We start from the raw sequence: 18,058 nt of genomic DNA on the forward strand, positions 1-18,058 counted from the left end.
CACAAAAAGGTGCAAAAACAGATCCCAGCAACTAAAGACCAATCAGCCTTCTCCCAATTATCAGCAAAGTCATGGAATCCATCATTGCTTCAGATATGAAATCTTTCCTCTTCTCCAATGGCTTGATCTCTGATCATCAATTTGGTTTCAGACCTGGACACTCTACTCTGGACATGCTGCTTCTGCTTTCTCAACAATGGATGGAGGTCCTCAATGCCAAACATGAAATTAGAGCAGTCTCCCTTGACATATCACGTGCCTTCGATGCGGTCTGGCACCCCGCTCTGCTCACCAAACTCTCCTCTTTTGGTATCCATGGAAATCTCCACGCATGGCTGGCGGACTTCCTCTCTAGTCGTAGTCAACGTGTGGCCCTGAATGGGTTTCTCTCATCTCCTCTTCCTGTTCAGGCTGGAGTTCCACAAGGCAGTGTTCTGGGCCCTGTGCTTTTTCTGGTCTTCATCAATGATCTCTCTGACTCTCTTGAAAATCCTCTGTATCTCTTTGCTGATGACTCTACTCTCTGTCGCTCCATTCTTCATCCCTCAGATCGGCAGTCTGCAGCCTCCTCACTCTCTGCAGACCTGGACAAAATCACAGACTGGGCAAACAAGTGGAACATGTCTTTCAATCCTGACAAATCTCACACTCTTACGATGTCTCTCCGAAAAGACCGACTGGACAACCCTCCCATCCACTTTCTGAATAATCCTCTCCAAGAAGTTCTGTCACTCAAGCTTTTGGGTCTCACTATCTGCCATGATCTTTCCTGGGAAAACCACATTTCAAATCTGGCCTCCAAAGCCAGTCGCCGACTGGGCATCCTCCGTCGTGCGAAGTCCTTCCTTGGCACACCTGAGCTCCTCACCACATACAAGGCTTTCATCCGCAGCTCAATGGAATACTGCTCTCCCCTCTGGGCTGGTGCTCCTGCCTCACACCTAGCTCGTCTTCACGCTGTTGAAACCAAAGCATTCAGAATCATTGGAATCTCCCGCGATGAAGCTAACTCCAAGGGCCTCTCACTCACTCACCGCAGGCAGGTTGGTGGTCTTTCCGTCTTCTACCGACTCCTCTCTGGCCTTGCCCCCCCCCCCAGCTCTCCCTGGGCTCTGTCCCGCAAATATTCCTACAGGTCGCACAAGATCTGCCTGCGGAAGGAAATCTCTCATGGTTAAACTGCCAAAATCAAGACTCTCTGCTCACCTTCACTCCTTCATTCCTCTTTTCTCCCGCCTCTGGAACAAACTCCCTCACTCTCTTCAATCCCACTCCACCCTCCATGTGTTTAAAACAGCTGTTCACCACCATCTCTTATCTTCCCCCATCCAAAACCTTGATCTTTTCTACCCCCGCTAATTTCACCCCAATTACACTTTTTTGAAATACCAACTTCTGTCCTGGAAGTCCTTGGTGTCCTTGTGTTTTATACTTCTCCCTCCCCCCCCCCCCCCTTCCCACGCCTCCTCCCCCCAAGCCCTCTCCCTTCCACACATCTCCCTGCTCTCAAATGTTGTGTTTGTGTGCTTCCCCTTCTCTCCCCATCTTGTCTTCCGCTCCCTCTTTTTATATATTTTGTTTGTCTGGTTGATTTGTTTGTGAAGTAAATGTTAGCTCTTTCACGAGCCTCGATTCAGTATACAACAAAAAAATATTTTGTCTAATTCTCCCTCTATTTTGGCCTTCAACCCTGCTGTTGGTGTTCCCCTTCTCTCTCACTACTGTTCCTCTTGTTCTATTGTGTCCTGATCCATTCTGTGTGGCAGCTCCTCCGCGACCATTTTATTAAGATTGACGATCTTAATCATCACTCGGGTGAATCTGATGAAAATTGATGATTTTAGAAGTTTGACCTTGAGTTGACCTTTGACCTTTTGACCTCAAAAATAGTGGGTTTTCCAATTCAGTGATGCATTATGCAATTGCTGTTTAATTTTCAATTTAATAGGATGAAAATTGAAGATTTTATAAAATTGACCTCAAGATGACCATTGACCTCAAAATCAAGAGGCTTCTCGGTTGTGATAACCTGTACAACTTAGTAAAGTTTCATGACGATCGGTTTGAATTGTGACCTGTAGGGTTTAGAATTGTGACATGTAGGCGAGTGACAGACAGACAGAATAACAAAGTCGACCGACCAACATAGTTGAAAAACCTTCGATTTTGCAAGTAAAAAGCAACAGAAACTGATTCAGCATCACCATTGCCAGTATAGACTGCTTCAGTCTCATCGACAAGCTGCATAAAGTATGGTATGGTACATTGATGAACGAGCATACTATCACATGTAGGGGATAGTGGTGCAGGATGTAGGACTTTTGTCAGATTTGTCTTCACTGTGGCCCAAATACAAAATGACAGAGGCAAGCACAACTACCAACTGAGCTACCTTCTTTTCTGTGCGTGATGGAAGTTTAACGTTCATCCGATAGATGGTTGACACCGATACCTCGCTCTATCTGTGAAACACCGAGACGACAGTTTATAGCTGGGTCAGGATTCAAACCCAGACGACGCATGTATCTCTAGGCTAACTAACCTGCCAGCGCAAGTGAGCTATAATGGAGAAGTAGTCTTGCTTTCAAGGTATGGTACTGAAGGCCAGGCAATGCGAGAATGAACCATGAAACTGCAAGGGAAGGAATTTAGTAACAATTTTCCAGGAATGAGCGACGTCTTGCCTTTGTGGGTTTTGATTGGCTGTGAAATGTCACAAAGTTCACATCTCAGCAAAAAAGTGCTTCTCATGACCCAGCCAAAAAAAGTGCCTCTAAAATCACGTGATCAAACACAAATCCTATGGGAAGGGGAATTTGGTTCCATTCCCATCTCCTACATGGAAAACATGGCTCAAGAGTTTCCAGTGCTTGACAGAGGCCAATGTACAAGAGGGATGGTACAGAGGCCAATGTACAAGAGGGATGGTAGAGAGGCCAATGTGCAAGAGGGATGGTAGAGAGGCCAATGTACAAGAGGGATGGTACAGAGGCCAATGTACAAGAGGGATGGTAGAGAGGCCAATGTGCAAGAGGGATGGTAGAGAGGCCAATGTACAAGAGGGATGGTACAGAGGCCAATGTACAAGAGGGATGGTAGAGAGGCCAATGTGCAAGAGGGATGGTAGAGAGGCCAATGTACAAGAGGGATGGTAGAGAGGCCAATGTACAAGAGGGATGGTACAGAGGCCAATGTACAAGAGGGATGGTACAGAGGCCAATGTGCAAGAGGGATGGTAGAGAGGCCAATGTACAAGAGGGATGGTACAGAGGCCAATGTACAAGAGGGATGGTAGAGAGGCCAATGTGCAAGAGGGATGGTAGAGAGGCCAATGTACAAGAGGGATGGTAGAGAGGCCAATGTACAAGAGGGATGGTACAGAGGCCAATGTGCAAGAGGGATGGTAGAGAGGCCAATGTACAAGAGGGATGGTACAGAGGCCAATGTACAAGAGGGATGGTACAGAGGCCAATGTACAAGAGGGATGGTAGAGAGGCCAATGTACAAGAGGGATGGTACAGAGGCCAATGTACAAGAGGGATGGTACAGAGGCCAATGTACAAGAGGGATGGTAGAGAGGCCAATGTGCAAGAGGGATGGTAGAGAGGCCAATGTACAAGAGGGATGGTACAGAGGCCAATGTACAAGAGGGATGGTAGAGAGGCCAATGTGCAAGAGGGATGGTAGAGAGGCCAATGTACAAGAGGGATGGTACAGAGGCCAATGTACAAGAGGGATGGTACAGAGGCCAATGTACAAGAGGGATGGTAGAGAGGCCAATGTGCAAGAGGGATGGTAGAGAGGCCAATGTACAAGAGGGATGGTAGAGAGGCCAATGTACAAGAGGGATGGTACAGAGGCCAATGTACAAGAGGGATGGTACAGAGGCCAATGTGCAAGAGGGATGGTACAGAGGCCAATGTACAAGAGGGATGGTAGAGAGGCCAATGTACAAGAGGGATGGTAGAGAGGCCAATGTACAAGAGGGATGGTACAGAGGCCAATACAAGAGGGATGGTACAGAGGCCAATGTACAAGAGGGATGGTACAGAGGCCAATGTACAAGAGGGATGGTAGAGAGGCCAATGTACAAGAGGGATGGTAGAGAGGCCAATGTACAAGAGGGATGTTACAGAGGCCAATGTACAAGAGGGATGGTGCAGAGGCCAATGTACAAGAACGATGGTACAGAGGCCAATGTACAAGAGGGATGGTGCAGAGGCCAATGTACAAGAGGGATGGTAGAGAGGCCAATGTACAAGAGGGATGGTGCAGAGGCCAATGTACAAGAGGGATGGTACAGAGGCCAATGTACAAGAGGGATGGTACAGAGGCCAATGTACAAGAGGGATGGTGCAGAGGCCAATGTACAAGAACGATGGTACAGAGGCCAATGTACAAGAGGGATGGTGCAGAGGCCAATGTACAAGAGGGATGGTAGAGAGGCCAATGTACAAGAACGATGGTACAGAGGCCAATGTACAAGAACGATGGTACAGAGGCCAATGTACAAGAGGGATGGTACAGAGGCCAATGTACAAGAGGGATGGTACAGAGGCCAATGTACAAGAGGGATGGTACAGAGGCCAATGTACAAGAGGGATGGTACAGAGGCCAATGTACAAGAGGGATGGTAGAGAGGCCAATGTACAAGAGGGATGGTACAGAGGCCAATGTACAAGAGGGATGGTAGAGAGGCCAATGTACAAGAGGGATGGTAGAGAGGCCAATGTACAAGAGGGATGGTACAGAGGCCAATGTGCAAGAGGGATGGTACAGAGGCCAATGTACAAGAGGGATGGTACAGAGGCCAATGTACAAGAGGGATGGTACAGAGGCCAATGTACAAGAGGGATGGTGCAGAGGCCAATGTACAAGAGGGATGGTGCAGAGGCCAATGTACAAGATGGATGGTACAGAGGCCAATGTACAAGAGGGATGGTGCAGAGGCCAATGTACAAGAAGGATGGTACAGAGGCTGATGCAAGAGGGATGGTATAGGTGCCAATGTACAAGAAGGATGGTACAGAGGCCAATGTACAAGGAGGATGGTACAGAGGCCAATGTACAAGAGGGATGGTACAGAGGCCAATGTACAAGAGGGATGGTAGAGAGGCCAATGTACAAGAGGGATGGTGCAGAGGCCAATGTACAAGAGGGATGGTGCAGAGGCCAATGTACAAGAGGGATGGTACAGAGGCCAATGTACAAGAAGGATGGTACAGAGGCCAATGTACAAGAAGGATGGTACAGAGGCCAATGTACAAGAAGGATGGTACAGAGGCCAATGTACAAGAAGGATGGTGCAGAGGCCAATGTACAAGAGGGATGGTGCAGAGGCCAATGTACAAGAGGGATGGTATATTGCACTATGTCCATGTACGGTAATCCATCGTGGGAATAGGGGAACTTGTTTCTATGATTGCTTCATCCTTTTCACATTGTTGTCATTTTAAACTATGAATGGGAATTTTCAAGGCAGGGTTGACAAATAAGTCTTTGATCACATTTTCCTATTCATACTCACCTTCACCCACGTGACCAATGGTGTCGGAATACCAATGACTTCACAAGTCAGGAATATCTGCCCACCTGTGATGTTCCACACCTCCCGTGGTTTTGTTACAAAAGATGGGCCTGGGGACAGGGAGACATTAGCATGATGATTCACAATAAAATAACAAATGGTGTGGAAGGGGATAGACAGGGAGTTGAAAGAAAGGGACAAGTAGTGATGTCTGCACAGCCTAATTGTCACCATCAAACACCATCCCAGATCCCACATGGAATTTATTCAAAAGTTTCAGCATTTCGTCTTCGTTAATCGTTGTAGACACAAGTCTAGCCTCCTTGGTTCATTGGCTGCATCAGGACAAAAGGATTTGCCCCAAGTCTTTCACGAGCTGGCTGGACAGGTGTGACGTTTGACTTAAGTAATTCGTGGAGGGTGCCGGCGATGACTCACCCACTCTTCGCAAAAACACCGTGCGATCTAAAACATTCACCAGCTAATGCAAGCAGACGGGACACCCGGCTTATTGGCCATCCGAGGAATTTTGGAGAAATTTATAGTCAGGTCGGGAACAAACGCAAACATAGCTCCAAGGTAAGTGTGCTACCTCTGCACCACCCTGCAAGGAGTAAATACAGGTAGGCAAAGGTATCCGATATTAAAAGTCATGCAAAGACAAAATCATAACTTTGAGGAGGATTTTAAGAGGGGGAGACATGTTGTCTTTAAGAAAGAGTTGTTTTGTCTAAATTGTATTATCATTGGAAAACAAAACTCTGAAAGGAATGTTTGAGGAGCACAGAAACTGAGACCTTGGAATTCTAGAAGGAATGTTGGGAACAGCTTTGCTGTGCTTTCAGAATATCCAACAACAAGTATAACCACTCATTTATTGTGGTTGTTTAAGTGGTGTTCTGTGTTCAGTTAAATCCTTGTTCTGGTGGATCTTGTGCAAGATATTTGCTCCCCACAGTGCTTTAAGCCTTGACTCCTTCCGTTCCATCTTTATTTGGAAATGTCAAAGCCATGGCAACCATATGTCATGTGACCATGTCAGTAATAAACAAACAAGTGATAAAACTACGATGCAGCATCCTCAATGTGTGGTTGTGTAACAGCTAAAAGTGCTATGGTGGTTTGCCATTCCGACATGCAGACAGACATTATGTCATGGCAACTTGTGGTTTGAGAGATGGAATTCAAATTAAACTCGGGGGCATCTGAAGCCAAAGTAAACTTTTATGCATTTATTCTCCCCCCCCCAACTTGCCCCCTCTCCCACCGACGATGCAACGTCCTGCCCAAGAAGCACCAATGGGATAGTTTACCGTCGGGTCGGGAATCGAACCAAGACTACATGCAAAACCACATAGACCTTGGATTCAACATCCCTATCGGTCTTTCCTATCTGCAAACATTTTTGGTTGCTGACTGATCTGCTGCCTCAAGTCGAGTCCACCAACGATATCTTCAAAGCGAACATAGCTTTGAAATAAAAAAAGCCACCATGAGGGTGACGCCGTTTAGTCTTCCCGATTAAAAAAGGGAACAAAAGCCATCTAGACCTTCGACAATAAACCCTCACAAAACTATTTCTGACTGTCCTCTTGTCTGTTGATAAAACTTACCATGCACATTCAAGTGAGCTTGCCCTTCTGCAAGTCGGCTCAATAAAGAATTCAAACCCCAGGCAAAGGTAAGCTGAACCCAAAACTCGATTGGGAGACAATAAGTCAAGAAGAAAGGCCTTTGAACTTGGCAGACGTCGTCCTTTTAAAGCTGGGGTGGGGAACCTCCGGCCTCCGGGCCGTATACGGCCCACGAGACTGTTTGATCCGGCCCGCGAGGCAATTCATCTATCTATAATTCCAGTAATCTCTCCTTTTCAAGGTTTTAAATTAATCGGACAAAGGGTAACCAAGTTATGGCCAAAAACGATTCAACCAATCAGAGAGGAGCGAGCTTTCATGTGTTGTAACAGTCAACGAATGCCGAACGTGGCGAGCAGACGCTGCCTCGGACGACACATTTGAGAACTTATTCATTTATTTGACTTTGGCAAAATATGTTGGCGCTAACAGAATAATTGCCATCAAATTAAAACTAATTTGCGATTAATCATAACTGCGATATGCGACCTTCCGGACAGTCAAGTGAGTTCCGGATAGTCGTAACTGCGATATGCGACCTTCCGGACAGTCAAGTGATCGCGTGATCTCATGTCATCATTTCATTCAGTATATGCAAACATGGCGACTAACAAGAAAAGAAAGGTAGATGCGGAATGTCACGCTTTCCAAGAGAAATGGGCAAACGGTTATTTATTTGTGGAAGTAAAAGGCAAGCCAGTATGCCTAGTTTGTCAGGAAGCGCCCTTGGTGATAAAAAAAAGGCCAACCTCGAGCGTCATTACAGCTCGAAACATGCTAAACTGGATGAGTTGAAAGGACAAATGCACTTGGATAAAGTTAACGTTCTTCGGCAGAGTTTTGGTGCTCAACAAGCAGTCTTCATAAGACCACAATCTGACCGAGACAACACCGCATGCTAGTTTTGTGGTGAGTGAGCTAATCGCTAAGAAGCTGATGCCGCATTCAGAAGGAGAATTTGTGAAGGAGTGCCTTGTTGCCGCTGCGGAGCTGCTCGCACTGGACAAAGTAAAATTGTTCCAAAGTGTCTGTTTGTCTCGAAGAACTGTCTCAGATCGGATTACTGACATGGCACAAGATATTGAGAAAACACTGAAGGACACCGCAAGAGATTTCCAGTTTTTCTCTCTGGCCTGCGATGAGACAACGGACATAACAAACACCGCCCAACTAGCCATTTTTGTGCGGGGGATTACAGCTGAGTTTGATACGAGGGAGGAGTTGCTGTCTTTGCAAGCCATGCATGGCACCACCAAAGGTGAGGATTTGTTTGAGCAAGTTGTTTTGGCTATGAACAAATTCGAACTGCAGTTTGACAAGTTAAGTGGCCTGGCCATGGATGGAGCCCCAGCCATGGTTGGCGCGCAAAAGGGATTGACTGCATTGTTCAAAAAAAAAATGAGTCGTCTCAGTCTCGATCCAAGTGAGTTAGTTGTATGCCACTGTATCATACACCAAGAGAATCTGTGTGCACAGTCCCTAAAGCTCAACAATGTGATGACAACTGTCGTTTCCACCATAAACGTCATCAAAAGCAGAGGGCTGAACAGCCGCCAGTTCAAGGAGCTACTGAGTGAACTAGAGTCAGAGTACGGAGATCTGGTTTACCACTGTGAGGTGCGGTGGCTGAGTCGCGGAAATATGCTCACACGGTTTTACTCACTGAGAGAAGAAGTGAAACAGTTCATGGAGATGAAGGGGAAACCTGTCATGGAACTCAGTGATAGCAAGTGGCTGTGTGATTTGGGCTTCATGGTGGACATTACCAAGTACCTGTCAGAGCTGAACGTCAAGCTCCAAGGTCCCAACCAGCTTCTCAGCTCTCTGCAATCACATGTGAAATCATTTGAAGCTAAACTAAAGCTGTGGCAAGTGCAACTGGAAAGGGGAAACACGATCCACTTTCCCACTCTGCAATAACAAAAGCCTGCTGTGACATCTGAATATGCTGCTGAGTGTGCAAAACTCCTCCAGGCATTTGGAGAGAGGTTCCAGGACATGAAAAGTAAACAAAGGGAACTGAACATATTTGCCACGCCGTTTAATGTGGAACCAGCTGATGTGCCTGACAACCTACAACACGAAATCATTGAGCTGCAAAGCAATGACGAGCTCAAAGCTCGGTACAACAACCTCCCTTTGCTCGAGTTCTACAAACTGTATGTACGTGCTGAGGATTTTCCCATTCTGAGGAGACATGCACTGAAGTTTGCATCACTGTTTGGGACGACCTACAGCTGTGAGCAGTTCTTTTCAAAACTGACTCTTGCAAAGACTCGGTTTCGCTCAAGACTGACTGACCCAAACCTGCAAAACCAGCTGCGAGTAGCATCATCACTACCACCTGACACCAAACGCCTCGCCAAAGAGAAACAGTTCCAGCCATCGCATTAGGTGAGTCCGATATATGTATTCAATAATTTAGCATGGTCCTCGAAGGATGTTGTAAAAATCGAAATGGCCCTTGACAGGAAAAAGGTTCCCCACCCCTGTTTTAAAGGATACATTGAAGTATTTGCTTTCATTAACGAGGAATGCAAATCCAGTACACACTTCTTCCCATTCCTTTGCTTTTACTCAATGAAAGCGAGTAATTTCACTGTGTTCATATCTGATGACTCGATAACTTGTGGATACAACAAAACTTTATTACCCCAAAAATGAAAAAAACCCAAACCCAAAAACACTTCATAAACCCAAAACCTTTATCACTTTATAAACCCAACAACTTCATCACTTTATAAACCCAAAAACTTTATCACTTCATAAACCCAAAAACTTTATCACTTATAAACCCAAAACCTTTCACTTCATGAACCCAAAAACATTATCACATTATAAACCCAAAGACTTTATCACTTTATAAACCCAAAAACATTATCACATTGTAAACCGAAAGACTATCACTTTATTAACGCAAAAACGATATCACTTAAAAAAAACCAAAAACTTTATCACATTATAAACCCAAAAACATTATCACATTATAAACCCAGACTTTATCACTTTATAAACCCAAAACCTTTCACTTCATGAACCCAAAAACATTATCACATTATAAACCCAAAGACTTTATCACTTTATAAACCCAAAAACATTATCACATTGTAAACCGAAAGACTATCACTTTATTAACGCAAAAACGATATCACTTAAAAAAAACCAAAAACTTTATCACTTAATAAACCCAAAAACATTATCACATTATAAACCCAGACTTTATCACTTTATAAACCCAAAACCTTTATCACTTCATAAACCCAAAAACCTTATCTCTTCATAAACCCAAAAACGTTTTCACTTTATAGACTCAAAAACTTCTTCACTTTAGAAAACCAAAATCTTTATCACTTTATAAACCCAAAACCTTTATCACTTCATAAACCCAAAAACCTTATCTCTTCATAAACCCAAAAACGTTTTCACTTTATAGACTCAAAAACTTCTTCACTTTAGAAAACCAAAATCTTTATCACTTTATAAACCCAAAATCTTTATCACTTCATAAACCCAAAAACCTTATCTCTTCATAAACCCAAAAACGTTTTCACTTTATAGACTCAAAAACTTCTTCACTTTAGAAAACCAAAATCTTTATTGCTTTATAAACTCAAAAACTATCACTTTATAAACTCAAAAACTTTATTTTATCACTTCATAAACCAAAACCTATTTCACTCTATAAACCCAAATTTTTTTCACTTTATAAATCCAAAAACTTTATCACTTCATAAACCCAAAAACTTTGCTTTAAAATGTTTGAGTTGTTTTTAAGGAAAGTGAGTACACCTTTAAATTGTACTGCTGTTAAAGTGAGCTCTTCAACCTGGAGTCATCAGCTTGAGAGGGGGGTCTGCACACTTGCCTACAAACCTGCAGCAATGTCGTATTATTGTCGGAAATGGCTAACTCGGCACAGCCAAGATCAAATGAACTAAGACAACATTAGCTTGTTACACTGTTAGTGTGTTGACCAGCCATTGGGAAGAAATGGGACAATGTTAGAGCAACATGATCCATCTCAATTTCACAACATCTTCGAAAAACTGTACACTTGCTCATGGCACCATGCAAGTGCCATTTGCAGATATCCAGGTAAATGTTGGCAAGACAGGTAAAGTCACACATGGATATACTTCCTTCCATACGTAGGTCACGTTACCTCATGGAGACACAATCTCTTGTAGACCGCAGCACATTTGGATTCGATTTGGGACTGCATGACACACTTTAGCTCACATCACAAAGGCTGCCACTGTGGCATCGAGCAATTCCTGTCCTGTGGGTGGCTCCAGAGTATAGACCTTGACTCATAAGGGTGGAACTTTTTCCTTCAATACCCTCACAAGTGAACCTTTGCTTACTCCTTTCGTGCTCACCCACACCACAGAGCACCCACCACACTCCCTGTCTCTTCAAACAAGGTCGATAGTGGGAAGGGGGATTTTCCAGCATGTGGTGATGACAACATGTTTAAAGGTTTGGAAAGAGATCTATACTGGATTGATATATGGAGGACTTTGGAGGTAGTTCCAATCGGTGTGAGAACAGGATGGAGTGGGGGCTGACAGATGGAAATACAGAGTTGTACTATGTGAGGATTGATGAATGGACTCATGCAAGCCAAGAGGACTGAAGAGGAAAGAAAAGGGGGAAATATAAAAGCAAGCAAACAAACCACCAAACAATCCACCAGGTTAGATAACCGGGATTCCTGTTGGGAGATTTTCAGGTTTTGGACTTTCCAACATTGTGAAGCAGGAGGTTGAGTGTATGAGCTTCTATCCCACAGTAGGAGAGTATAGTCTATTGCCAATGGATGAAAACCTTGGTCCTACAAAGTGTTGAGAAAGAGCTTGGCACATGGATATAACACCTAAGGAGCTTGCCTATGTGGTTAACCCAACATACGTTGTGACCGATCGTGGAGACCATGATTGATCGATTGATTGGAGACAAGGTTCTTGAGACTATATAGTCCAGGAGCCAGTTTTCAAGAGAGGCCTAGAAAATGAGTTTCGTGCAACACCCACTACACAGTTGGTTTGTCATTTCAGGGTGCTTGGGATACATCTGTAGAACAAATCCAGCCCTGATGTCCAGTTCAATTGTGGCAGCAACAATAAATGGCAGCCACTTTTCTATTAAGGGGTAGCGTAAAGCTCGAAATTGACGATCTTGTTTTGTATTTTTGTTTTTTCAGCTCTTCCAATCGGGATTCTTCAACATTATAATTAAAAGGATAGTGGGAAGTATGAGGGGATTTTCGTTATGCTGTTCAAGTATGATTTAAAAAAATAAAATTATTGTTATACCTTGTATTATACCCAAACACACAAAATCGCTGAAATATGTAGTTTTTGCTTTTCGACTGTAATTATGCAATATCATCTTTATGTTGTTCAAATGCGGTTATGGTTGTAATATGATATATCTTTATGATCTTTTCAAGAAACAAAATTGGACAATCCTTAAGTAAAGTCAGAAAAATACAGATTTCATTTCCCCTTAAATCATCAACCCCACTCTTGTTATGACCAAAAGTCCACAAATAATCTCAGCAAAAATATCTCACCAGGTCAAATCTGGCTGCGTATCATAACCATAGTCATTCACTGGACATTACAATGTTAACATATAACTGTTATTTGTTGTATTATTAAAATAAACATTTTGCTACTGAATCATCCTCTAAGTGGTATAAAATCACGAAAATGTCATCATTAATCTTCCTCATCATCATCTTCTGAGTCGCTTGTGTTAGGTTCTTCGTTTGTGTTTTTGCATTGTTCACCTCCCATGCAAGTGCAGGCTTCTGTGCATGGCATGTTATTGTTCTTGCAGGCACATACGTGGCTGCGTTGACATGCAGACACTCTACACTTGCACGTGGTCAGCTCAACTAGTCCAACTGGAGCAGGGTCTTTGGCCATGAGGGTGGGCTGGAGAGTTCCATCTTCGATGTTCCATCCATTACCATCTGGCTTTGGTAGTGCTTGGTTGGGGAGCAATGACTTCTTCCGGATGAATGACTGATAGCTCGATAAATGTGTTGCCTAATACTGTCAGATGTTGGTGGTCGGCATTCACTCTTCTGCCTCTTCTGGCAGAACATCCAATATCTGATTTCGTCCGCCGTGTGCCTGACTGCCTGAGCTGTTGTGTACAGGGAGCATATGAACCGTTCACAAGCACGGGACAGTATCCTCTGTCGTTGGGATAATATCTCCCAGTTGTGACACTTTCTGATGGTGGTCTTTACCGTCCTGAAGTTTCCTCAAAGCTGTCTTCTTACCAATTCCTGATCTCTCCATACAGGTTGCTTCTGACAAACCAGACGTGATCTGCTTAACAGAAACTTTCCTCCTTCATGATGTCTCTGATTCCTTGGTATCTCTCCCAGGTTACTCCCTCCTCCGGTATGATAGACCTGAGCCTCATCCTGGAGGTGGGGTTGCTATCTTTATAAAAAAACTCTCTTCCTCACTCGCCCTGCACTGCCCTCTCTCCACCTCACCCCCAGGAATACCTTTGGCTACCGCTTCCCCTTCACTCCCACCTTTTGTTCATATGTGTGTTGTACCGTCCACCAAACAGTGATGACTCCATCTCCATCTCGCTGTCTGATAACATGGACCAACTTCTATCTACCCATCCCAACTCTCTCTTCCTCATATGTGGTGATTTCAATTGTCACCATGCCAGTTGGCTGGGTGTGGGTACCTCTCTCACCAGCCATGGCTCTTCAGCAAAGGATTTCTGTGACTCACTGGGACTGACACAATCTGTCAATTTCCCGACCCGGATCTCAGTCAACGGAGCATCTTCTCTTCTGGACTTGGTTATGACTAACTTCCCTGAAAATGTCTGCTGCTCTTCTTCTGCTCCAATCGGCTCATCTGATCATGTGCTTGTTAAAGTGGATATCTCTCTGACCATTCTCAGAGAGCCTCCTCAGCGTCGACGAGTCTGGCATTTCACTCAGGCCAACTGGCACGGTCTTCAAGCAGCCATCAATCATCTGGACTGGTCTCCCATCTCTACCGCCTCTGACATCAACTCATCCTGGGAATTCTTCCAAAGTAAATTGCTCTCTCTCATGCACAGATTTATCCCATCTCGCCTTCAGTTGTCATACCCTTCCTCCCGTCCATGGTACACGGAATCTTGTGGTGAGGCTATTGCCCAGAAACAACTTGCTTTAGTCTCCTGGAAAGCAAATCCAACGGAAGGAAAGCTCATTTCCTTTCACAAAGCCCGAAACAAGTGTGTCCACCCTCAGGAGAGCCAGGAAACAATATCTCTCCGTTCTCAGGACAGAACTCTCTTATCTGTCTCCCTCTTCCAAATCCTGGTGGCATCTGGTCAAATCTGTTTCTGGTGTTTGTTCCCCCTCCATCCCCTCCCTCACCTCAAACGGCCACATGGCTGACTCCGCACGTGAAAAAGCTGAATGCCTCAACTCTGTGTTTGCCTCTAAATCTTGTGTCCCAAACCCATCCCTCTCTGTACCCACCGTACCCAGTCGTACCCAGCTGCTCCTGGACTCTGTGTCCTTTCCTCCTGACAAGGTGGAAAAGTTTCTGTCAACCCTCGACTCTGATTCTGCAACTGGACCTGACGGCATCAGCCCACGGGTCCTAAAATCTTGTTCTTCCGCTCTTTCACTCCCTCTCTCTGTTCTCTTCACCCTCTCTTTTGCTCAAGGTCATCTGCCATCTGCTTGGAAATCTGCCAACATCACCGCTTTGCACAAAAAAGGTGCAAAAACAGATCCCAGCAACTACAGGCCAATCAGCCTTCTCCAAATTATCAGCAAAGTCATTGGAATCCATCATTGCTTCAGATATGAAATCTTTCCTCTTCTCCAATGGCTTGATCTCTGATCATCAATTTGGTTTCAGACCTGGTCACTCTACTCTGGATTGTTTTTGATCCTGCTGTCATTCATGATTGCACCGCCAAGGAATGTTTCTGTCTCTTAGCATGAAACAGCGAGAAAGCAATTTGGGCCACCTGGCTCGCTCGGGAATCATGTTTGGACAATCCATGTCAGTGTTTGGTCGCCGCTCTCAGATGTTTACAGCTTGGGGCTTTAGTTTGGACACCTGTCCATGTCCTGACAGCACAGAACAATGTGATCTACGCATTCAACCCAAAGTGTTCAAAAATCAAATGAAAATGGGCCCACTGGAAAAAAACAACGGTAGACCTAAATATTTGAAAACCTTTATTTTCTTCTTCAAAGACGAGATAGAAAGCTTCGTCCTGTCTTAAACGTCAAAACGAAACAAATTATTGAGCAAATAAAAGAAAAATTGTTCAAGAAAAAGATCTCATTTCTTTTGAATTGTCTGTGCACCATGAATTTGCATATTACGTCACACAATTGGTCACCTGTTACAAACAGTACCTTGCGTGGAGCTGGAGATGGAACGTAACTACATAATTTACTGTTTAGCAATAGTAGTTTGGCCTTTTATTTTTCTCTACAAAGTCGAGGCTCATGGAGGAGCAAAAACAACAGAGGATAAGGGCCGCTCAACTAACACAGAACTCTATAACTAAGGGAATGTTATTATCAAAAGTGCTGTGGAATGTAAAAGAATATTCAGATGTTCTTGAGCAATGTACATCATTTTTGATATGTCATAATAAATTGCGTTAAGATAATATCAGGATTGCTTCGACACTCCAACCACGGAACAGCACGTGACCACCTGGCTGCAGGTATGTGCATCGACATGTCACAACAGAATCAACACAGGTCTGGTGTTGGCTTAACGGATAAGATGGCTGGCTTAAGATTCCAGTGTTTTGAGTTCAAGCCTTTGTCGTTCCATCAAAATAACACCAGGCAGGTCGATTCAGCCTGTCATCCTTCTGAGGTCAGCAAAGTAAGCACCAGCTAGCTGGTAAGGGGGCATGGCATCAGTGGCACAGCTGCCCCTCCAGAAAATGATGCAGCCAAGCAACCACAGGCTACGTACAAATAAAAAAGAATCAACACGTCGCAATTGGATTGCAAATAAAAACCCAGATCGCTCACTCACCTGTTCACCACACGTGGCCCAGTCTCTGGGTAGAACTAGTCCATACGTTGCGGTTGACTTTTGCGCAACTTGCATTGGCCACACAGATGCTGTCTTGAAAAAGTGGTGAGACCCACATCTCATTAGTAAAACATTCGTGCAAACTCTGCTCTAGTTCTTTCTCCAATGTCCCCGAATAGGAAACCCATCTCCAATCGGACCCAAAAAATAACAACAAAATTAATCATTTTCCACTTCCCTGGGGTCTCGAGCTATTCCCTTTCCATGATCTAAGCACTGAATTCACCATTGTTTATTCATATCCTTATCCACCAGTCTTATTTCCCTCATCCCTCTCTCCCACCCACAATCTGGAATTTGCACTATAAACGCCATTTTTGTCTTCCAGCCCTCCCCATGACAGTCACATGACATACATTTGTGTTCATTTTCCCATTATATCTCTTTATAATCATCTGCTCTCTTGCCCCTTTTTATTTTCACCTTCGCCACCGAAGGTGGACGAAGGTTATGTTGTCCACCCCTGCGTGTCTGTTTGTCTGTCTGTGAGCACGATATCTCAAAACTTTATGGACGGATTCAGACGAAATTTGGTGAACAGGTTGGGTGTGTGACAACAACAAATGGATTAGATTTTCGTGAAGATTTGGATCCGGATCCAGATACAATAATTGTACGCCGCTCCTTTCCTATGCCATCTCCAAGCGCTGCATGACGTCATTGCCGGGCACCGAAGGGGGACGGGCAATAACGCGCAATGACGCGCGCTGAAAGGGAGTACTCAGTTTTCACTCCGGTTTCTTGTTTGTTTGTTTGTTTGTTATCCGAGCGATATATCAGCCATCCTTTGAGCTAGGATGGTGAAATTTGAGCACATTAGTGAGCAAGTCCTTTGTCAAAAACGGTATTTTTTATTGATCAAGAAATTAATTGATTAGTTACTTAATTATTATCGATTAATTAAGTACTTATTTATTTCCTTTCTCTTCTGGGCATTATCGGAGGCACCTTTTGACTTTGGAAGCTGATATTTGGACACGATAATGACCAAGTGATTTAGCTGTAAAGGGAATTTTTGATTTTTTAAAATCAATCGATTAATTATTTAATTATTCGATAAATGACTTAATTAATTAGGTTTTTTTAAATTACAGATTCGGATGAAACGGTGGTGGTTTATGTATTATATTAGCCAATTGATTAATTATTTTATGATTATTATTTATTTATTTTCATTATTAATAATTCATTTGTTTTCTTTCTCATCTGAGCAATATCTCAGGCACCTTTTGAGCTAGGAAGCTAATATTTGGACACGATAATGACCAAGTGATTTGGTTACAAAGGATATTTTTAAAATCAACTAATTTGATTTTTTCAATTAATGACTTATTTCATTAATTTTCAAAAAGTTACAGCTTCGGATGATGCACTAGTTGGTTTCGGTATGCCATTAGCCAAATGATTAAGAAAATATTTTAAGATCATTATTTATTGATTTTAATTATGCAATTAATCAATTATTGTGCACCTCTTCCTCCCAATACAGTCTCTATGAGCTGCACAGCGGTATCGCCGGACGCCTAAGGTGCCCCGGCAATGCCGCCCTGGAGGATATGTATTTATCTGGCATGGGTGCGGTGTACTTTAAATGTATTTGTATTTATTTTTCAAGTGATTCTTTACAATTGAGAGATAGGGCCAAAAACAATATATAGCATGATACTTCAAAAAGTTGGAGACTAGTTATGAGAAAACTAGGTGGATGAGTTGGTTAGGTGACAAGAACAATCCAATTAGATTTTGGTTCAGGTCCAGATCCAGATCTGGCCTATCAGTGGGAT

General features: G+C 43.7%; 2 protein-coding genes and 1 long non-coding RNA gene across 3 annotated transcripts in view; 1 reads left to right on the forward strand and 2 right to left on the reverse strand.

Moving 5' to 3' along the window:
• Nucleotides 1-18,058, reverse strand: part of IGFBP7 (insulin like growth factor binding protein 7) — a 73,242-nt gene that overhangs the window by 6,027 nt on the left and 49,157 nt on the right. The window contains exon 3 of the mRNA XM_078772695.1: nucleotides 5,528-5,637. Within this exon, the coding sequence (XP_078628821.1) occupies nucleotides 5,528-5,637 (110 nt within the window). The remainder of the gene's footprint in view (nucleotides 1-5,527; nucleotides 5,638-18,058) is intronic.
• LOC137420859 (general transcription factor II-I repeat domain-containing protein 2-like) overlaps nucleotides 7,660-18,058 on the forward strand; it is a 79,515-nt gene continuing 69,116 nt past the window's right edge. Inside the window, exon 1 of the mRNA XM_068106316.2 lies at nucleotides 7,660-9,555. Coding sequence (XP_067962417.2) covers nucleotides 8,098-9,081 — 984 coding nt within the window. The 5' untranslated portion in view covers nucleotides 7,660-8,097 and the 3' untranslated portion in view covers nucleotides 9,082-9,555. The remainder of the gene's footprint in view (nucleotides 9,556-18,058) is intronic.
• On the reverse strand, nucleotides 15,379-16,309 carry LOC137420863 (uncharacterized). The gene is made up of 2 exons (XR_010983210.2): nucleotides 16,215-16,309; nucleotides 15,379-16,073 (listed from the first exon to the last, which is right to left on the reverse strand). It is a non-coding gene; the product is annotated as an uncharacterized LOC137420863 (long non-coding RNA).

This window comes from Myxine glutinosa, chromosome 2 (genome assembly GCF_964187855.1).
Source record: "Myxine glutinosa chromosome 2, kmMyxGlut1.1, whole genome shotgun sequence".
NCBI lineage: Eukaryota > Metazoa > Chordata > Myxini > Myxiniformes > Myxinidae > Myxine > Myxine glutinosa.